The 23,923-nt window shown below is 36.8% G+C and overlaps 1 protein-coding gene across 1 annotated transcript; it reads right to left on the bottom strand.

Annotated features, from left to right (window-relative positions):
• Window positions 1-1,073: 1,073 nt before the first annotated feature.
• LOC105046049 (ethanolamine-phosphate cytidylyltransferase) lies at window positions 1,074-23,878 on the bottom strand. The gene is made up of 9 exons (XM_010924536.4): window positions 23,159-23,878; window positions 20,235-20,470; window positions 18,995-19,176; window positions 14,405-14,476; window positions 13,164-13,231; window positions 9,766-9,886; window positions 2,455-2,520; window positions 2,248-2,370; window positions 1,074-1,487 (listed from the first exon to the last, which is right to left on the bottom strand). Exons 1-9 carry the CDS (start codon window positions 23,482-23,484, stop codon window positions 1,416-1,418), a joined length of 1,266 nt encoding a protein of 421 aa, XP_010922838.1. The 5' UTR covers window positions 23,485-23,878; the 3' UTR covers window positions 1,074-1,415.
• Window positions 23,879-23,923: the final 45 nt, after the last annotated feature.

Below are 23,923 nucleotides of genomic sequence, written 5' to 3'. Positions count from 1 at the left end.
TTTAAATAAATAATTTAACCCAATCTCCAATTAGTTGAAACAAATGAAATGAATTAAACAGTTATATATTCCCAACCTTTAGACCAAACCCAGCTTCATATTTGGATCATGATTTTGGATCCCACTGGTTAATTGGGTCAGATTGGACTCAGAAAACCTTTGGACCCAACAGATCTTGGCGTGCAAAATATCAGGGGTTAAGCCGAGGCTAGGTTTGGTCTATAATTTGAGTAAAACAATTAGATATTATCTTATAACCAAAACATGGCACTTGATAACAAAATATAAACCTATTAAAAACATTTAACTAAAATTTCCATTCAAAAAGGTTTTTTTCATTCAAACCAAGAAAGCGATTATTATGAAGATACAAGTCTACAAATTATAAGTTTAAAAAATAAATATCAATATACTTGAGAATATTATACATATAAACTTGTTAAAACAAAGAAATAAATGTTTAAATATAATTAAATAGGAGAAAAAAGAGATGGAGTTGTTGATATAAACACGTATTAGTTTAAAATAACGTTAATTCGATGAGTTGAGAAGACATTAAGAATGAAGGAGGGTATAAAGTGGGTTTCGAGTTGGGCTAAAATCCGCGTCGGGCCTTTTTTTCCTGGCCCAAGTTAGACCCAGAGATTATACATAGCCCATCGGATCAGAAAATACAAACAGCCAGACCTCATCCAGATTCCGAACGTGGCCCAATTTTTGACCCGATCTGACCCACAGATCTCCAAAACCATTTCGGATCAGGTCTAATCGGCCAATACCAGGTCGGGACACGGACTTACAGGCTGACCCAACCCATTTGCAGCCCTTCAACAAATTCTCAAGGTACTATTGCCCATTTACATGCCTGATATTGGATTGAGACACTGAATGGTGGACTTCGGATCCAAATAAAACACAACAAACCAAAGTTATCACCATACATAGGCAGCGATTCTTTAGCTAAAATAATAAATTAACATACGGGGAAAGATAAAACAAGTTTGGGCCTAAATATTCAACAGCCAACTGGTAGACAATGCTCCCATCCGCATGAGAATACAACACAAAAAATATGAAGAATACAAGATGATAACATTGAAGTAGGAAATTAATACATCCTATCCACTAATACAAATAACTCGTGCTGGAAACAGCACAGTACAATAGGAATGGAAGACAAAAAAGACTGGAGGAAAAAGAAAAAGAAGAGCCCAATAAATCCTATCACTCCAATGCTAGCAAAATAACCAGCAGTCTGACCGCCTATCATCCAAGCTACATCTAAACGCCTATAGACTTTTAGAAGTTAAACCAATGCAAAATTTGCACCACTCCATGATGGCATGATGTTTGAAACCTGTGTGTTAGAAATGCGAGGTTTTCAAAGGAATTCCTGCTACTCAAGCTCCTGGGAATTAATCTCCAGATACATAAGTTTTACCCTCATAGTACCTCCTTTCACTAGCTTCCTTCTTGTCATTCCTTTTCTGCAGAAACAAATATGCTTAAATTAGAAATAAAACTAAAACAAATCCAAGATATTCTCAGTTTCCCCACTATAAAATAATCATAACTGCAGGCGACGTCTCAAGAACATATGCTTAAGCAGCCTTTCATCACCTAGATTGGCATTCACCCATCACATGCATGACCCTGATTTCTTTCCAATTGAAAAATGCCACCTGGGCAAGAGAGAATTTTGTAGCCAATTGAAAAAACAATGCATTGTTCATCATAGAAAGATGTTTGCAAGATTGTGGAGTAAATTTTACTTGGGAACAGTTTGGTTTGTCAGTACTGAGTAATCCAACTGCACAAACACCAATGAAACTGTAACTAGAACCATCACTGCACGCTAGTAGGCTACTTAATGGCAGGAGGCAACACATGACCAGCTGACTACCCGATCAAAGATGCATAGATCAGTGATGACTTCGGTTCACCATGTATCACTTTAGTGTATGTTGGTCACTTTGAAAGTTACAAATATTTGGTCACAATGAAATTATTATTAATGACTCATCAGGAATAACAACCCATACAGAAAACAAATACTTAGCAAGTGATTGACAACATTTTTATTCAAGCTCAGATTACATGATGAATGAGGCAGCGCTGACTTCTAACGACACAAGCCAAATAGTTCAAACAACTTACGGTTCTCACATAATAAAAGACGCAGAATAATAAGATAACACACAAAAGTACTTCAAGTACTGAAATTAATAGAGTTAAATGGAACATTACCTGATACGCTTCATGATTTGAAACAATCCTCTTGATGATTGTGCTAGTTGTGATGTCTAAAGGGCTTTCTATTTGCCAATAGATGCCCATATCCATTGGAACTGCATATGGATTAGATTTCTCCTGAAAAAGTGATCCATACAGCTGATCAGAACCTGATTATTCATATTCTTACGACAAACATGTATGAAAATATACCAAAATTACCTTCAGAAAATCCATATTTTCCGCAATTGTTCCATGGACAACCATTGAGATGTTGAAGGTAGTAATCTGCAAATAAAACAAGTTTAGAAATGTTAAATTAGTTCTGGAAGCAATCTAGGATATATTTTATTAATCTTTAGCCAAAAGATGAAAGAGAAGAGCTAACATAGATATCACAAGAAGGTATGCAGCATGATCTCAATGAAAATTAAAATGAAAATGAAGCAAACAAATAACTACTTGAGCTGTTGAAACAGCAAGTTCACCATCAGAAACTTGTGTTGATATGTTCGATAAACAAGAACAAATTTACCTAAGGTATCCAGCAAAATTTCTCCTTTTTGACAAGTAATGAATTTGAGTAACTCTACACAATCAGTTGGCAGCAGAAATATGCAGCATTTGCAAAAAGGCAACAAACAAAAAAAAAAGAAAAAATGAACAGGTCACAATGTGTGTGCGCACAGTTGAAGTTGCAGAAGCGGTGCGATGGATTTCGGTATGGGGAAAGTTAAGTTGCCAAAGTCATGTAATGGATTCTTGGTTTAGCTGGTGCACATGACAAGGTCACTGGCAGTGATAGAGGACTTGGATCCCACGAAGGAGCCCACTGCTAGTCTAGAGGCTAATCCAACACAAACGATTGAGCAAGGCACATGTCATAACTCCAGGAAGAAAATATTCTACTGTTTACTTGCTCAAGCAATCAATAATGAGGACCAGCAAATTTAGACATCTAACACATGAACTTTGAAATTTTTCATGCTTTTTTTTTTTTAAATCAACGAGTAAGTCTCTGCAAAAGGCATGGTGCTGATAGTGAAGGAAATAAAAATGGTAATTTGGTTATCCTCATTCCGACTGCAATAATAAACTTTGTTTTAAATGGCAAGGTGATACTACCCTTAAAGAGGAAATGAAGATTTTGTAAAGGAGCTTCTGGCACATGCTGCTTCTTCTGGTTTATTTCTTCAAAATGGCTACACTAATAGACAGGTAATGAAGCTAGCAAACTATTCCAAAGATAGGATGCACGAACTAGTAGTTAGCTACAATGACTGAAAAGGGTGAGATGCCATTATCCATGATTATATTTCTTTGCAAGTACTTCAACCTGACCAGAAAATTCCTCATAAAGAGGCAAAAAAAAAAAAAGGCAGAGTGCAGAAGAAAAGCAACAAAGCAACACAATTGATATCAGCCTGAAGCCTAAATATGCTTATAGGATGCAACCTGGGTTTCTTAAAGACTGGGATCATGGTCATCTTAGTAAGAGGCCAATATCAATATAAATCAAGATCTCAGTTTATATTGGCCAAGATTATTTTTCATTGAACAAAAGCCATTTGACTACTATTTTTTATGTACTTAGATATTGGAAGATCTTAGCTGCTATATCTTAGCCAAGGTCCGGGCCAACATTGGAAATGGCCTTCAATTTTTACAGTAATGTCTTAATTTAGTAAATATGGATGATAATATAACTAATAGTGATCAAATTATTTAAAAAAAAAAGTTATCTATATGTAATATAGGTAACTGTAATATAATTTAATTATTGTATGACAAGTTAAAATTAAGATTAAAATATAATTTACTATAAGTATCATATAGCAGTGTAATATTGATAAGTAATAATATAATTATTAAACTTAAAATAAAATATGCATTAATGTCACATATCTTTTATGAATTTCAATTTTTAGTAAAGATCGATGTTTATTGACTATGAAAAAATCTATGCAGTATGTCATGATCTGTCATTCATTTCCAAACATCTACTTATTATTTTTTAAATTATTTATATTCATATGGTCAGTTTTTCATATCAATAATATATTTTCTTTTTTATAGTTTTCCTGTAATGCCTCTATTCATAAGAAGAGGAATAAAGCCATGACACAGTTAGATTATCTTAAATATATTTATTCTTCTATTGTCATGTCAATTTTTTTTCTTGTACATTACATTACATGATGTGCCTTGCCCTATCATGTAAAATAGAACTGTTAGCTTACATTTAGCAAATCCTGAAAATTTTAAAATATATTTATTCTTTAGGTATTCAATATTGTCATATCAAACATTTATTTATTTTATTATATAAAATAATTATCATGATACAAATTGATTTATCATGCAAAACAAAAAAAATCCCAATTAAGAAATACTATCCTATGGTTTCATCTCAGCCAAGATATCAAGATGCTCTGTCTCATGGATCTTGCCCAAGATAACGATGTAGCTAACTTAAAAATACTCAGAAAATAAACTCACTGTTTCCATATCTTGACTGAGATGATAAAAAAATATCTGCCAATTTTATCACCACCTTCGTTTTATCTTAGCCCAGGTTTCTGGTTACATGCCAAAATATCCTACCCGATGCATTAATCTCGTATCAGGTGATATATCAAGATATCCTGGCACACATCAACCAACATTGTAAGGAGCGATATTCTAGATGTCTCATATCAGTGGATCCCCAATGCTGACATAAACTAAGATTTCAGCTGAGAAATCCACGGATGCAGGCAAGCTCAAGGTGTACAAGGAGAACAACAACAAAGAGAGCCCCATTATTACTCACATAGAAACATCCCAAGCACCTTTACCAATAAAACATAGATCCAAAATGTGATTAGATAGATCAAAATATCATAGAAGATCCATCAATTCCTTGAACAACATTTTACAACTATCAATAAGAAACTAATGCTACTTTGCATCAGGCTTGATCATTTTGTTGTCCTATAATCTTTAGTTCATAAAACCAAAAGAAACTATGTTGAAAACTACAATTGTAAGAGAATGTGTAAACAATTAAAATAAATGGACACAGAATGTAGACGAACCACTAAATCCAAGATTTGTTTCCATTTTGGTACAATTGAAATGGAGTTTATATTACTACAACCCAAATTTCTCAGTCAAACACTCAAACTGCATATAAAAAGAAATGTCCACCACACCAAGGCTACCAACTTGTCCAACAATCTCAGAAACATGAATGAAATGAGAGCTTCCAGCCTATGTGAAACAAAATGCTGTGTTCATTTCTTTCGAAAACAGGTGATGATAACAAATAGAAAATCCATGTATACCCATATTACCTTTCAAAAGATTGTTCCAATGGATTCTGCCAATCTCCACAACCCTCATGAAAGAGGCAGGGGATAAGTGGGGAAATAAGAGGGACTGATTTAACCAGGAACAGAATGGATGGGTGGAGGGAGGGAAGGTGGGAAGGCTGGAGGGAGTGGGGAGAAGTATGGACGGGAGGGAGAGAGAGAGAGAGAGAGAGAGAGAGAGATTTACTACCAATTGTCTAACTTAAGACAACAAGCTCTCTCATAATAACCCAAATAAACTGAAAAAACATTCAAGGTGTGGTTCAAGGCCAACCCTGTAAAGTTCGTAACATGGTTACGAAACTTGCAGTCACAAGATATGCCCTAATCAACATTCGGTTTGTTCATAATACTGCCTAAAGATTTTGATTATGATACTTAGTTCTTCCTTACAAGGTTTTAAATCTCATGCGATCAGACTGTCCCGATTTTTCTATTGAATAAGACGTGCCGTTGTCCCATCCCATCCCGACACTTGGGATAGGAGATGTCTCAAAACGCCCCAATTGTGACGCTAGGATGCTAGCAGGACAACCTTATCCTGATACATGGAATGGTAGCCTATCCCGATGTCCCACAAGATGTCCCATTGGGACTTAAATCCTTGCTTCTAAACTTGGACACTGGGCCGTCCCTGGCCCGACCCAGGCCCATCGGACCAGGATCCGGCATGGCCCATTTACCCCGAACCCCGACCTAGCAACGACCCTAGGCTCGAGTTCTGGCAGGCCATGCCAGGCACGGCCCGTGGCCCGTCAGACCTGCGGGCCTAACAAGCAGCCCTTTTTTTATTTTTATTTTTTTAAATCAGCCCAAACGGCCTATGCCAAGCACGGCCAGTTTAAGCCCGTTACGAGCTGTGCCAGGCACGATCCGTTTAATGCCGTTACGAGTCAGGCCCGACCTGTAACAGCTAAATCTCTTTTTTTTTATTTTTTTTGGTTGATAACGGCTATTTTTGAGAAAATGACCATTTTGACCCCTCCAACAGCCAAAAAACGGCTAGATTGAGAGGTATTTTAGAAAAATAAAAGTTTTAGGACTTCTATAAATAGGGTCCTCCTCTTTCATTTTCACCATATCAATTCATCAAACCAATTCTCTCTCTAATCTCTTTACTCCTATTTATTCTCTCTTCTAGCGGTTCTTTTTTCTTCCATTCAATATTTAGCAAGTAACAATTATAGTTTAAAAATTCAAGAGTTATACAAAAGGAGGAAGCATCCCCCTTTTGGAGGTCGGAGTTCAAGAGGCAGTTCTTCGGTTACTCCGCTCTACTCTCTTCGGCTCTACTTCGATCTACCTCTTCAGCTCTACAAATTCGGCTCTCCAGCTATCCAACTCTCCGACGGCCCAGCCCTCCTCTTTCGACTCTCCAACTCTTCGCTCTACCTCTTCTTCCTCTTCGGCTCTACTTAATTTTTTTTTGCTGATTACGGATTAGTTTTTAGTTTTTTGTATTTACTCAGTTTAGATGGCAATTTATGATGATGAGTATTGCCACTGTGCATGTCGGCATTTTTTTGTTTTTGAGGAAATTCTTCTTACTTCCTTTGAAACTTCTTCTGGTGAAGCTGGATCCTCTTTCCATAAGAGGACTAGCACTGTATGGAATGATTTTGATAGAGTTTTCGTTGATAGAGTCTATAAGGCAAAATCTAAAAAATGTGCCAAATTATATAGTTATACTAGTATTGGAGTAACTGACCATTTGAAGAGACATCAAGAGTCTCATAAGGTAAGTGATTCTCATCCTCAAAGCACCCTTAATACACAAGGGGATGCCCCTGTAAGAACTTTTACTCATAATCATGAAAATCAAAGAAAAGCACTTGTAAAATAGATAGTTAGGGATGAATTACCTTTTAACTTCTGTGAATCTTTTAATTTTGAAGAGTATGTTCAATTAGCCTTACAACATGCTTACAGAAGAACCAGTAGACGTACATTTAAAAAAATAGCTATGACTAATTACTTAACAATGAAGGACAATTTAATTAGAACTCTTTCTGCCTTAAATGCAAAAATATCATTAACTTCTGATATATGGACTGCATCTGTAGGTAGTATATCTTTTATTTCTGTCACTACTCATTATATAGACAATGATTGACAATTAAATAAGCGTATTCTTACTTTTTGTTCTTTTGATTATCCCCATTTTGGCCAACAAATTTTCAATGCTATTTATCAAACTACAGCTACATATGGTATTATTAACAAAATTATATCTGTTACATTTGATAATGTATCTAATAATAATGTAGCTGTCTAATTATTGAAGGACTCTTTTCATCCCATTCTTAATGAAAAATTTATTTCATATTAGATGTGCATGTCATATTTTGAATCTTTCTATTCAAGCTGGAATGGGCATGGTTCAAGATATAATTGCAAAAATTAGGAATACAGTATCTTTTATTCATGCTTTAAAAGCACGAATACAAGAATTTAAATAATTATGTCTAAACCATGATAAACATTTTAAAAAATTTAAACTTGATATAGTTACCCGTTGGAACTCTATATATACAATGATTCATGATGCATATCCATACAAAAATTTGTTAAATGCATATATAAATGATCGTGGATTAGACTTTATTTTGACTGAAAATGATTGAAAAAAAGAAAAAATTTTAAAAGATTTTTTAGTTAGTTTTTATAATGCTACAAACACTCTTTCTGGTATTTATTTTCCAACCTCTTGTGAATTTTTACAACAAGCATATATAATTTATGGTCAATTTGCACAATATAAATATGATGATATTTTAATGCCTATTATTCATGAAATAAAAAATAAATAAAATCAGTATTGGGACATAGTATGTCTCATTCATAACTTAGCTACTGTATTTGATCCACGGATCAAATTAAGTGGCGTACATATTTTACTTGATAAAATTAGTAAATATATGAATCATAATTCCGAAGTATCTAAAGCTTAGGTAACTCAGCTACTTTATGATATTTTTTCATTATATGATGAAAAGATTCGTAGATCTAGACAGTCTATATCATCTTCATAACCCACTTATAATACCTCTGGTTCATCATCTGTTTCCTCATTCCTTATACATAGAAGACATTCACATATATCTTCTTCGTCTGCATCTTCATCTTTGAGCAACGAATTAGAACTTTATTTACAAAATGAAACCTCTTCTACATTAGATAAAAATCAAATAGAAACTCTTGATGTGTTGGCCTGATGGAGTGTGAAAAATCAATATCCTGTTATGTCTGCAATTGCACCTGATATTTTAGCTGTGCTGATGTCTATAATAGCATCGAAATCAGATTTTAGTACAGATCGGTGCATTCTGAATGAAAAAAGGAGCAAGATAACGGACGAGACAATTGAGAAGTTGCTCTATTTCAAAGATTGACTGGATGCGAAGACGAGACTTCAGGACAAAAGAGGACATGATACTGGATCTGATGATGAGGACGACACAAATACAACATACAATTAGTAAGATTTGTTTTCAGTTCTTAATTTTTTTAAATTATATATTTTTACTTTTTATTTGTTGAGGTGAGTCACCTCTATTTTTCTCTTATTGTATTATGGAGGTTAGGCCTAGCACCCCTCTCTTTTTTGTACAATTTGATTTATATTAATAAACTGATAAGGGTCCATGCTAAATCCTCCATCATTACAAAGTGGTTTTTATTTTTACAAAAACAATTTCAATATCTCCTATCTTTTTTTTTATTTGTCCCCCAACCTGTTTTACTTTATAAAAATTATTTTTTAAAATAAAAATTTTAAAAACGTGCCGTGCCAAGGCCAAATGGGCCGTGCCTTGGCACGACCCATATGAGCTGGCATGCAGGCCATGCCGAGCCTGGACATGTGTCGTGCTGTGTCTGGCCCATCGGGCTGTGCCATGCCTGAGCCGCGAGCCACCAAACCCCCAACCTAGCCCAACCCCTAGAATTGGGCCGTGCTATGGTGCTTGGCGGGTCGGGCCCGGCCCGATGCCCAACTCTACTTGCTTCTTTTCACTACAAAGTTAACATGAATCAATTATTCATTTCTTTCCTTCATTACCAATTTTGAGGGAAGCTTTTTTTTTCTTGTAATCATATACTAACTGGAATTGGAGACAAATCAACTACGTGTAAAAGCAACAGTACATCATGGAACATAAATCACACAAACACAACTAACCATGTCTTTTGAAACTTGCCAAGGGGCACCAATAATCACTTCATCTACATAACGACAGGCCAAAACACTCAAGCTTCTTTCATGAAGATTCATGATTGGCCGATGGGCTCCTCGAGTAGAGCTGTCCATGGGATAGAAGAACAAGTATTAGTTCATTAAAAAATTCACGTAATCAGGAATAATTATAACTACAGTTGACATGGCCAGTAAAGCAACAAGTAAATCTATAAAAGGAATTCAAAAGGGAACATTACAAGATCTTGGAATAGACTATAAAGATGCAGAACATAATAAAAAATGGACACCATAGGATGATACAAGTTTTCTACATGACAATTAACATTGTCTAGTTCACTATCAATGTAATAGTTATAAGTACCCCCCTCTCTCTCACACACACACACAAATACGCACAGAGTCACACATCATGATGAAGGCAACATGAGATTTTATTTGCCTAAAATGATTTTGAATTAGATGATATCTACCAGATCCATAGACCCATGGCTATTTTAGTTAGTACCCAAAATGAGTCCTACCCATACCCAGAATCATTTTTACAAACAAACCGGGGAGATATTAACCAGAAATATCCAGCATGTATTAAGCTGTGACCAAGGTTCATCATATCCAATATGTAGCTACTACAAGCATGTCTCACAGAGAGAAATAAGCTCTCTCTTTTTTTTCTTCTTGTCTCATGTTTCCTGGACATGTGTACCATGGTATCCTGATCTCATTGGTAGTACTCTAGAGTAATAAGGACATCGTAAAACAGACAACCATTCATGAGCAGCTCATGTGGCAGCTCAAAATCCAGCTTAACTTTGGCTTCCTCCATTAGTAAATGAACCAAGAGAAAGCTAAGCTTGGCTCACCCGAACTCAGGTTAAAGCACAAATATGAATATTTTATAATATAGTTAATACTATTTTAATATTTTTAATATAATTACTCATACTAGTATAATTTGTATTAAGATATAAACAAGTATATTACAACTATTATATTTGATATAGCAGTGAAAGTTTGCCTGAAGTCTACATATGAAAGCCTTGGGGGACTCTGAGATCTCACTAAGATACCATAAAGGATCTTTCTTCAGCAGTTCAAGTTCAGCACATAAACTAAATTAACTCCCTCAAGCTTGGCACTATTACAAGTATGAGCTGAGCTTAAGCTAGGCCTGGCTCACTTAAGGCAGCTTGTTTACACCCTTGATCATACATTTGCATTGCACAAGTGGCTTAATACAATAAAATTCTGGGCTTCAAATAACATTTCAAGTTCAAACTGCCGTCGTTAGATCTTCTAGCAACTAGTCCACTAAGTTGAAAACTATTTTAAGGGCAGACTACATTTACCTTTCTTATGCATGATGGAGGCAGAGAAGAGCGAGCTTTGATGTGAAAGGCAAAAGTGTTCCCCCATTGTATGATTGGTTACATGAACTTGTATATGCTAGGTAAGAAACTGAAAGAGTGGAAGGTCTTATTAGGTTGCATTTGGTGCATCGCCAGGCAATCTTGGAAGGTAATGTGGATTGCCTTCAAGATAGATTGCCACCATTAAATTGCTAGTAACGTTGATTCCTGTATTTGGTACGCGTAAGTAATGTTGCAATAAAATTACTGAAAATCTTGATTAACATGTTTGGTATGATAATCAAATTATCGGTAATGTGAAATCAAATTTTCCAAATATCCCTAATAATTTTGTACTGTTATGTAGCAGCATTATGAGAAGGAATGGGGCATAAATATATACCAACCATTTGTTGAATGTTCACCTAATTAAAGTAATAACTTTCTAGTGGGCATTGTCAAATTAAGCATGCTCCACTATTATGCCAAATTGTACCACAATATGCACATCAATTATAGAATTACATTATTCAAATGTACCATAAAATTAAGCCTACACCCACTTCCATCTTAGCTGGGAGGTGCTCTTAGCCGGCGATCAGATCACACTCTCAAGTGGGCGATGGAAGTGGTGGAGACAGAGGGGGCCAAGAAGAGGATCGAGGAGATGGAGAAGGCAGCGGGCAGAGGGAGAGAAGGAATCAAGGGAGGTGAAGGGGCAGAAAGGGTGACAGTGTCGGTGATGCGACTAATGTATGGGAAGATGGTAGAGGCAACATCGATGGTGCTGCTGCCAATGTGCCAGGCAAGGGAGGGGGCTGAGGGGATGGCAGCGACGTCAGGTTGGTGCAAGGCAGATGGCAAGCTGGGGGTGGTGGCAGCAGAAGGTGGGTGTTGCCGGGGTGGGGGCTGGTGGTGGCGATGGGGGAGAGGGGAGGGGTGGCAGTGGAGTTCGGGGACAAGAGGGTGCTGCCATGGAGGGCAAGCAGGAAGTTGGGGACGGAGGAGGCAGTGCTGGTTATGGTGGACCAGGGGAAGACAAAGGTGGCAGTGGTGGGGGGGAAGGGTGGCGGTGGAGTTCGGGGACGGGAGGGTGCTACCATGAAGGGCGAGCAAGAAGTGGGGGATGGAGGAGACAGTGCTAGTTGTGGCAGACCAAGGGAGGACGGAGGTGGCGGCAGAAGCCGGCTTCTATTTGGTCACGGAGGGGGAGGAGTTGGGTTTGGAGAGGGGGAACAAGCTAGTGGAGAAGGGGGTGAAGGAGGCGCCGGGGGCAGTGGTGTTGGTGGTGACTAATGGGCTGCCCCTCCATCTTCGACCTTATCTCCTCCATCCACACAACGGCGCCGCCCATGTGCTCCAACGCTCGTCGGATTCACATGGGGTCCTGTCGTGGGAAGCCCACATGCGAGGGGGCGAGACGGGAGGGTCGGGGGTAGGGTCCCGCCATGGGAATCCCACATGCGAGGTGGGTGTAGAGGGGGCAAGGGAGGGTTGGGCGGGTTTTGTGTGATTTTTTTTAGGGATAATTTTGTCCAAAATTTTTTTTGCAACATTATCAAAGAATTGGTAATCTAGATAGCCACCCCTCCTTAAGGCGGATTGTCAAGGCAATTTAGATTGCCAACCAAAAATCATACCAAACAATAATCTAGTGGGCCCACTTTCAATTGGTGGCAATCTGGATAGATTGCTGGCTACAAAATGCAACCTTAGGGTGAAGAGGATTCACGAGTGTTTACGCATGTTTTCTTTAATGGTCAAGTGTCAACATTGTTGGTAAAAAAAAGCAAGCAATCAGTTTGAAAATTAACAATCATCACGAATGAGACTTATTATATGAACCTTGCAGAAGAGCTATGAAATGAGGACCTAGGACTGTTGAGTGGCATATCATCACTATCCAAGCTTCACAAAGGCAGGCAATGCATGAATTTGAAGAGTATTGACCATACAAACAACTTACTCTATAATGATCGCATGATTATTTGGAAAAGGGAATAACAGAAATAAAAAAGGAAGAATGCACATAACCTGATTGTTTGATCAGTATGAATCCCCACAAGCAAGAAATCTCCAAGTTCTCGAGCAATCCGCAGTATCTACACAAAAGATGATAACAGCTAATTAGAAAGAGAATGGTCCATAAGCATCATGCAAAATAATAAACTAGCTTAGCTGAATGAAGTAAAAATTAACAACAGGCATGTAATCAGTATGAAGCATGCATGCAAAGGGCTGGCTGCTAAGCCAAGGTTGCCAATGTTTTCACATTTCATTGCAACCAGCTTCACTTTAATGACAATGGAATGCATTCAACCACACTGATCAGAAGATGGATGGGGGGAAAATTAGTGCCACCAAATTTCAAAAAAGTCTAAAAAAACCTTATTGAATCAGACCATCAGATGATACTAATCTATTATGTGAGGTAAAAATGAATGACAAGATAAAGCACTAGAAATAAAGCAAAAGCAAAACAAACCCAATTCACTAAGAAGAAATTTGTAAAAAAAATGCACTGCCAGCACTGTCAACACTACGCTAAAAGTAGGACTAGCTTTTTTGCATAATAAGCATTCAATTGATAAAATGCAAACAAGTGGAGCATGATATAGCAAGACATACAGCTTACTGACATGTTACAATCTACTACAGCAGGGAACTTGTTACAATCCGCTAATATAGGAAACATGCAGATCCAGTAATTGAAGCGAAATATTTCAGGGAAACTTTCAGACTCTAATAAAGCATTAACATTCAGTTTTAAATGAGGATGAAGCAAAAACTCAAAATGCATAAAAAAAAAAAAGGAACAGCATACATAGCTAATTACAAAGCAATGAAAAAATGCATAAGAGATGGGGCAAATATGATAGATATAAACAACTCTCATTTTGATTAGCCTGCATAACAATAGCAACATGCAGCCATCTAACTCGTCCAAAAAATGAATGCAGTATCTACATCCAACAGGGCCCTAAAAGCAGCCCAAATTGGGAATAGGGAAATGAAATTCAAGAACGTGTAGCAGAAGCTAAAAGCAGGTATGATAAGGAAGGGAACAGGATCATAGTTGAACGAACTGCAATAAGCATGGGCTACTGAAAAGAAAAAATCTGAATGAAGTATGAGGAAGGACCTGAGACAATTTTATCAAAGCTCATATGGTCATATGGGAAATGCCTTCAGTTCATCACCAAACATCAGTATATATAATGCAGTTGAAGGTGGGAAGAACAAAAAAGGAATAATGGAGAATAAATAATGAATACCTCTACATGTCCTGCATGAAACAGATCAAATGCACCATCAATGTAAACTATGCGAGCATCTGGACCAGGCCCCTGCATGAGCAAAAATTACTCACAGGATGAATATCTAAGATATAGAAGTTGTATTCACTCACCATGATTAAAAACAAATAAAACAGCACCATGATAACTAATTTCTGAGCAATCATAGATTCCATTAAGTTATTGGTAGAAAAAAAAAGATCTCATTCTTAAATTATATTCACTACAGGTTTCAAGGTCTTTGAAGACTTGATAGGAAAAGATAACAAAGTTTCTTATATTTTATAATAGTTTGTAATTTATTCAAGTTTAATTATTGTTTTCTTCACCACACGTTTCAAAGTTTTCGTTTGTTCTCCTTTCATCTCCAAAATTTCTCACATTTTCCTTAAAATTTCACCATGTTTGATTTATTTTTTCTCAGTTATCAATAAACTAATGAAGAGTCCCAATTAAGCATTTATGCTCATGAACATGGCTTACAGAACTCCTATGATATGACATGAAAAAGAAACGGATTCATGAATACCTAGTAAAAATGCAAGAAAAGGCTCAAACACTACTTATTCAAAATTTGTAAAAGCAGCATTGCAATCTTTCTCATGTCTACTTTGGTTAAATTAGAACCTTTTAATATCCAAAATATCTCTAGCATAAAATAGAAATATATAAAAGGAGCATCTAAAACAAACTAAATTTGTTCACAAAAGGGAAGAGGTGAGTGCTACTTGAACCACCTGTCACATGTACTTAGGCATGCAAATTTTAACAGTAACAAAATTGATCAGAATTGAAGAAGGTTTTGCATGAATTTAGATAACAACGAGGAAAAAAAAATTGGTCAAACAAATTTATTGACAATTATATAAATATGCTGTGGTTTTAAAATTTTTCCATGCATTTTTGGATTGACAAAAGCAAACACAACATGCTATAAAGGCACAAGAAAAAAGAAATGGCAAGCTCTTAGACAAGTACTTCAAGTTGTCAACTCCAATTTGAAAGATAACTTGCTCAGCCCAAGATGAAAGTAAATCTGGTTTCAGTTGTGTTATTTCATTCCAAAAAATAAATCAAACAAACAAAAATCAGTAAGAAAAGAAAATTGTTTGAAATCCAGATTGTAACTTAACTAATTATTCATAAATTAAGCATCCCAACAAATTTTATTATATTCACTAACAAAGACTTGTTATATTTGGGCAAAGATTAGGCTTTTCCTGTTTCTCCAAAGTCCTTCCAGAAAATATCAGCTTTCAATCAATAAAGAGATTTTATTCAAAAATTAAGCATCCCAACAAATTTTATTATATTCACTTACAAAGGCTTGTTGTTTTTGAGCAAAGATTAGGCTTTTCTTGTTTCTCCAAAGTCCTTCCAGAAAATATCAGCTTTCAATCAATAAAGAGATTTCATCAAGGATACATACATACATACAAAAAATATCAGCTTTCAATAATTAAAGAGATTTCATCAATACAGAGTTTTGCTTAAGTTCGAGCTGGTCCTCTCAAATGGCAAGGCCTCAGTGTCCTACACCGAACCAGGACAGATACCACCACTACGGACAAAAAGCGATTGGAACATCCAGAGATATAGTCGGAAGATCGGGGCTTATGATCGCAAAATCCAAGGCTAGATCACTCATTGGCACTCACACTACAACCGATACGCTGAGCTCTTTCCTCATGGTGCTATTCACATTCATTCATCAGCCCGCCCCTTCAGTGGGTTTGACAGAATCACTTGAACAGAGCAGCGCTATACCAGTCAGTGATGGATAAAGGATTTTCAAAACAGGCTAGGCTATCAATAAGCAGTATTCTTATCTTATCAAGCATCAGCCCCAACTTCTTAATTTATTGTCATTTATAGCTGTGAATTAAACCCTTTATATATATATATATATATATATAATAGAGAGAGATACATATATATACATATATATATATAATAGAGAGAGATACATATATATATATATATATATATATATATATATATATAGATATATATATATATATATATATAGAGAGAGAGAGAGAGAGAGGGAGGGAGGGAGGGAGGGAGGGAGATTATATATAGATAGATAGATAGATATTGTTGAGGTGCTTGTCAGAAATTTATTTTCTGGGATCTGAATTCTGAACTATCTTTTATTTTGGATTGGCCTTATCATAGAATTAGATATCCAATCTCCAGGTGGGGCCAAACAAAACAAACTTAGACATTCAGAATCAGGAAGGAAGAGCATATGGTACTACATTCTGTTATTGACCAACCAAAGTCGCTTGGAGACTAGTTCATCTAAAGAATCTGATAATTCACGAAAAAACATATTGACACCAGTCAAGAAAAATCTACCCATTTTAGTTGGTAAATAAGCCCTAACTTGATCTTAACTAAGGGAGTAGAAATAGGTCACCTTTGGTACACCTCAACTTAATGGCTTTAAATCTTAGATGTGCACTGAGATTTGACCTATTTATTTCCACTAGAAAAATGTAAAGTTCAATTTCCAGGCGTATGAATTAAATATCAATCATCTAGGCCAGCATCAACTTTCCAAGTATGTTCAATCACTCAAAACAGTTCGATATAATCAGGTCAAGATTCCTTAACCAAAACCCTATCAAGTTCAAAAATCAGTTCTAGATTGAAGACCCATAACAGAGTTACAGGTCCGGATATGGAACCTGTGTCAAGTTTCAATTAGGTAAACTCTGAATTAAATCCAGGATTTCCAGATCTAACATGGGATGTTAGTCCTTTATTTTCAACTGAAAACAGATGCAGTTAAATCAAGCAAAGGATGGGTGAAAAAGCATAATCAGCAGGCTTATTGACCAGTAAGGGTATGAGTTAAAAACCAGAAATCCCTCCGACAACCTTCAAGAAGTACTGCAGTCAAGGTTTGAGGTCTCTTGATGATAATCAACCATTTGCTTGAGGCATGGTAAAATTTGTAGGTGGATCTTAGGATGAGGGGTCAGGAGAGATGCTTTTGCATTTTATGTTGTATGAATTGTAGTTAGTGTAGAATCAGGAAATCTTTGGTAATATAGCGAACTGAAATCACATTATTTTAGGTGAATTTATGGAGATGTAAGGCATAAAGGGGGAATGGAGTGTCCAGGGAAGGATGGTTGACCCCGACACTTTTGAATTCTGTGATGGTACAAGCTTGTCATCATCTTTGAAGGCACAAGTTCCTACCTATTCCAATCCTCCAAACTTATTTAGAATACTCATATTACCTTAAACAAAAAAGAAGACATAAGAATACAACGTAGTACATATTATGTTGAAACTACTTTTATAATTGGCTTTTTTTGACAAGGATAATGACATCTATCCACTTGTCTTGAAAAAGACAACTATACCACCCTCGCCAAGGGAATGTTTGCTGGCATTGCCCTTAAGCACACCTGAAAACCTGCTCAAGAGAGGTAATCTGGAGAATTTATCAAAAGCAAGCGTGTTGATGCTCAACTTTTAATGACCATAAGGGTTCATGGTGATCTTTTTTGCTGCAAGATGGGGCAGGGACTATCCCTTTCAAACATAAACAGTTGTGCAAAGTCAGCAAAGTTGATCAACTAAAGACATATTCAATTGTGCATAACTCTCCAAAATGTCCAACAGTGATCCAATAACATAATAAACAATTTTATCAAAATTATATGCCAAGTCAATAAGCATAGCAACCAAGCAGTTCACATGTGTGGGATACATTTACACACAAAATGAAATGGGTGGATTTGTTTCAATAAAATTTGGTAACACCTGGGGTATTTCCCAAAATATAAAAGTATTTCATGGAAACCACAGGTGAACCCAATATGCTAAAAAATATAACAATTTCGAGCTTCCCCAGGTAATTAACCCAAAATGCCCATGCATTTGAGCAAAGGCATCCAGTAACTTCTGCTCTGTAGTGAAGGCCAAGGCATTTAATCTTGTGTAGCCGGTTGCCATTGGAGGATATAATCCTTCATTTCCTAATTAGCAACTTCAATGTTTAGTATTTATCTTGTCACCTTGTAGTACACAAGTCTCTATGATTGTGGTTAGAAGCATCCAAAAAACAGAAAACAAAAGAACAGTATTTGCCAACTGTCTCTACTCAATCATAACCAGTACTAGATGTGATGGTGTAATACATGCCATATGTGATGGCTTGTCAGATCATGTCACATTTACGTTATAGTAGAAAACAACATAAAGGGGCTTATCAACTTTACAAATAGGTGAATTCAGAGAGTACTCTCAAGTATTAGCTTCCTCAGTTCTCTTGTACAAGTGTCTATTTTATTACAATACTTCTTTGGCAAGCAGGCCAGTTTTATATCCATCAACAAAGTAACTTCCTAAACCATTAGGTTAAACCTTCAAGTACTTCACTACACGGGTCTAATGAATCATTAGAACAAAAAAGAGTGCACATGAACAAACTTCCTGAGGAAAGGCTCCTAGTTCCCATTAACATATCACACTTCCATGAACAAAAAGATAGATTCTTGGTACCTTCATCAGGTTAGTAGACTTTGGATGAGATTTCAGTGACCATACCTTCCCATTCGAGAATTGCACAATTCGCCGAGATGTTGGCAAGAAATGAGATATCCGAGTTCCACTACCAAAGCCACCATCATCAATTTTCTGGCTGTGTCCATGGCTGAACTGCCTTTGTAAAGAAGAATGATTATGACTATCACTACTTGATCTTTCCCTCACACAAAGAAGCATACGACCTGCTCAATATGTTAAGACACATCACGAGTCGCATATATAAATTTACTAAAATTTACAGGATAACTTTCTAGCTATGATTGCAAGGTATTTGGCCTCTTGCAATATAATAAACTTAATCAACCAAAGTTGAGAAAAAAGCATACAAACAAAGAACATCTCTAATTGTCGATATTACAAAGAAAATTTACACACATACAAGAACTATTTTTAGGCCATCACATTTCAAGGTCATGGAAAGGTGGTATACATGGAATTAATCTTTCAATGGTCATTTTTCATATTTAACCTCCATATCAAACACATATCAACGAATCTGCATTATGTATTCAAGATTTTCATTTACCATCAGAAGAGGTCACCACAAGGATTCAATTGCCATATAAATATCAGCAAGCAATTTGCACTTACAGTTGCAAGGGATAAACTGTGCTGTGACCCAAGCAGTTATACCCCTCTGCCATATGGAACGAGGGCGGCGTTCTGGAATTTGATTATTGGCCTTCTTTCCCAAGTGTTAGAGACAGTTAGTTCTGCTTGGTGGTACTCTCATCTCCCACCATTATTCTCAAGATAAAATTTGAAAAAAGAATATCCACTCACGACAATGGACAAATACTATCAATGTAAATGAACAGATAACAAATTTGATTAAAATATTACTAGAAATTACTGAATATTTTGTTAATATTAATTAAATATTGGTCGAAGTTCTCCCATAGTTACATTGCACAAAAGGAGTATGTAATATATGAATGTTTCCCTCATGAGAAAGACATTGACAATGCAAATGCCACCAATATCTAGCCTGATGTCAATGACAAGATGTTGCATGAGATATCATTGGACTGTCAATTATATCATTATATTGCAGTTCAACTAGGAAAATGTCAAATCAAACCAGGTCCATATCACCTCAGAATATTTAATTTCATGGTAATGAAGAAAAATTGAGGCCACAACAAATAATTTCATGATCGAATCAGAGATAATCTAACTAGAGTTCCATAAAGAGGATGTCAACAAAGCTGGAGGGTGAAAAAAAGAAAAGAATCAGTACCAACAATATCTGTGCTTGACACTCCTTCAGTTCTTTTGATCTGCTTATAACGACCAGCCTTCTTAGCAAGGGCATATGCATCAGTACCATCTGGCAGTAGGCATGGATCGTCCCCATGGATAATGTAATCTATATTATACTCAGTAAACAGCTTCTTCATGAACTCTTCTGTTATAGCATAAGGAGCATTTGGAATGACCTCATCCACCCATTTCACAGCACCTACCATTATCATCCTGCAACCAGGGAGAGAAAAAAAGGAATAATTCACTAATCACACTAGATAGGGATTTCCAGTTATGACTAAAATCATAGAGATGGATCTCATCAAATTAAGTTGTTTGAACATAGTTATTAAACATCATAAAGATATCTTAGTCTGAAAACTCAATCCAGTGAGTCAAAATACTTATTTCAAGGTAGAATATGCCAAAATTAATTGCTAATTTGAAACTATAAATGATTTTTCAAATACAGGCCAAAGATTTAGAAAATGGAAATAATTTATATTATACACAATTTCAATTGAAATTAAAAAGAAAATAAACCAATAAAGAAAAATTGATGCCAAAGGTATTTTTGTGCAACAGGTTCAATTATCTTGAACTAGCATCCAGCAGGTCAAATGCACATATGACAGGGTTTTATAATGGATGTGATTTATCACATGAGATGTATGTCTTTAACTAAAACGAATTGTATTTATGGCTTACTTTGATTTCATCAAGTGCATAAAAATCCTAGTAGAAAAATATCTAATGGATGGCTGGGGTACCATCGAAAATAAAGCATAACATGCTTTGATGCTTTCACCATCATTTTTTTATTTGTGTGAACTATTTTGCACATGACAGATGATAATTGTCCTTTCATGTGTGGTGCTATCACATGGCAAACTCTATGTAAATGACTAAGTCAAAACGAGGAGTTTCTAAATGATGGCTATACTCCAACCAACAATACTTGATATTTGATGAAGTAAAGCAATGCCATCAACTTATTTTTTATGTACAATGCATGTGATATATTCCATAGCATGCGCTTTTACTGGATGGATCTAGAAGACAAGAATCATCAGAGTCATGCATATGACTGTTCCAAAGGGAAAGGATATCTGACACAATATTGTGATCCTGATAATTAATTAAGAGGGAATCAAGCAGTGATTGCTCGATCCAATTAAATGTCATTTAATGCACTTATGGATGTCTTATTTCAACAATGGGGTGGTGGAGATTGGTTTCTTCTCTGTTTCTCTTTCCTACTTTGCATTAGTCACTAAATGAGCTGGGGGATAAAAATACAAGTAAAAATTGAATATGGAATGGGCAAACTGGAGAGATGAATGTGTGGCATTATGTGATTGATGTGCTCACCAGTGACTTGAGCAAACCTTCTATAAAAAAGTACAGTAAGACAATGCAACATTTTATGGTACAAGATGTTAACAGTGATGATGAGAGATCAAGCAAATAAAAGGAACATGATGAAAGTAAGAGCACTGAGAATATGTGGTAAAGCAAGAAAAGAGGAGTGAGAACATTGAATGAGGTGCCAGAGTTGCACAAAGTTGACAACAAAGTAGTGGAGTAAGAAACATTCTACAAGCTGTTCAATGAAGATTCCAGTAAGCAGAGGTGCAAAATTCTATGTCCATAGATCTAGAAAACACAGAGAAGGCTGTAAACTAGCATGTTCAAAGCTGTGTGAGAGTATGTGAGAAAGCTTATAACAAAACAGAGAACTCTCCCTAGAATTGGTTAAGTAAGAATGCATAAAAGTTAATCATAATGAAGAGAAGAACACTAAAATGCTAAGTCTATTGGACATATGTGGAAATAAGATAGTGAATATGTGTAACGTCAAAGGGAGGAAATAACAAGAAGATGCTTTAAAGAAAACTAGAGGCCTGCACATGCAATGAATGTCTTTTGATCAAGGACTTGCATCAGTTGGTGAGCCCCATCTGTTAAAGTGTGTTCGAGAAGAAGGGGGCAGGAGGGTAGCATACGATGTAATACGGTAGTTCTTTTTTTCTCTTTTTTCTTTCTCTTGGCTGACAAAATGCCGAATCACACCCTAACATGAAACAACCTCGAGACCAGCATGCATGTTGTACTCAAGGCTTTCCTATCACAGATATAGTAGATGGACAACCATACCAACTGCTCTGCAAAAAATGAGAAATTTCTTATTTCATTCAAATAGTCCAAAACTGGAATATGTCCATCCATAATCATCAATTGGACATCAAAGAATGTGCATATATCATGTGATTTCACCATTAATTGCAACTTGGCGAAGGAGAAGAATCCGTAAATAGTGAGAAAAGTTTTTCATTCAAATAGTCCAAATCTAGAATGTGCCCATCAATATACCATCAATTGGACATCAAAACAAGTGCCGCTAATACAAGTAATATATCATGTGATTTCACCATTAATTGAAACTTGGCGAAGAATCTGACCGTCTATCAGCATCTATGACATAATATTGATACAAGACATCACAGACAATTCCATGAGGCACATAATCTCTGTAATAATTAAAATATTAATGCAGCCATCAAGATCACAAAAAACATGGTTGATTTATAAACAAGAACAAATCAAAAAGAAAATAACTTACTATTGTCTTTCCATATTAAAGCCAAAAAAGCAAAAGGAAAAAAAGGTCAATAACATGTCAGATTTCAAAAACAATGAATTCAATATTTTTTCAAATATCGAGAATAAAGGAGGCAAAGAAAGGCAATAAAATGTCAGATTATAATAACAATGAATGCAAGAAATTTATTTGAACTGTCAAGAAAAAAGAAGGCTATCGATTCTAAATCCCCAGCTGACATTACGTATGGCAGAAAAATAAAGCGCATTAAAGATCTTTTCACAAGAGGCCGCAATCAGAGCTAAAAAAGAATCGACCTCTCGTGGAGGGGCGTGACCGGTGGTCCCTTGTTGGCCGTGATCTCATCGTCGCTCACGACCCCGACGACGAGCTCGTCGCCAAGGGCCTGCGCCTGGCGGAGCGCGTTGCAGTGGCCGTAGTGCATCATGTCGAAGCACCCGTCCATGTACACGCGGACGGGCTTCTTCTTCCTCCGCCGGATCCCCAGCGGCGGCAGCACCGGCGCCACCTGGCTCAGTTTCCCCGCCAGCACGGCGGCGCCGAGCACCAGGCCCCCGAGCACGCACGCCGCCGCGAATCTCGAGGTCGCGAGGATCTCCATGGACCCGTTCTCCAATCCCATGGGAGCAACAACAAACAGGAAACCAATCGAGATCTAGGGTTTCCTCAGCCTCTAGGGTTCGAGGACGCTTCTAGGAATCCCGCCATCAGAGGCTCCGATCTCCGCTCGAGAAGAAGAAAGAAGACGAGGCGGAGTTATTTATAGGAATCTTGGAGGGCTAATGGAGAGCTAAAAAGTGGATTCGATTCGCTTAAGGAACGAGTGACCGCAAATGGAGAACGAGAGGTGTGGGGAACAAGCCTTTAATTGCTTTATTCTTTCTTTCTTCCAGCTTCGGCTTTTCCCTGGAACCGGGAAAGGGAGAGCGGCGAGAGGGAGAAAGCGGTGGAGAGATTAACGGATCTGCGAAAGGAGAAATCCGGACCGTCTGATTAATGGTTAAAGACGAGAGGCGGTTGGGAAAGTGCTGCGACTAAGAAGACGGAGGAGACGGATGCCT

The sequence above is a fragment of the Elaeis guineensis genome, chromosome 5, assembly GCF_000442705.2.
Source record: "Elaeis guineensis isolate ETL-2024a chromosome 5, EG11, whole genome shotgun sequence".
NCBI lineage: Eukaryota > Viridiplantae > Streptophyta > Magnoliopsida > Arecales > Arecaceae > Elaeis > Elaeis guineensis.
The sequence above is the reverse complement of the archived record's forward strand: the minus strand, read 5'-3'. Positions and strand labels throughout refer to the sequence as shown.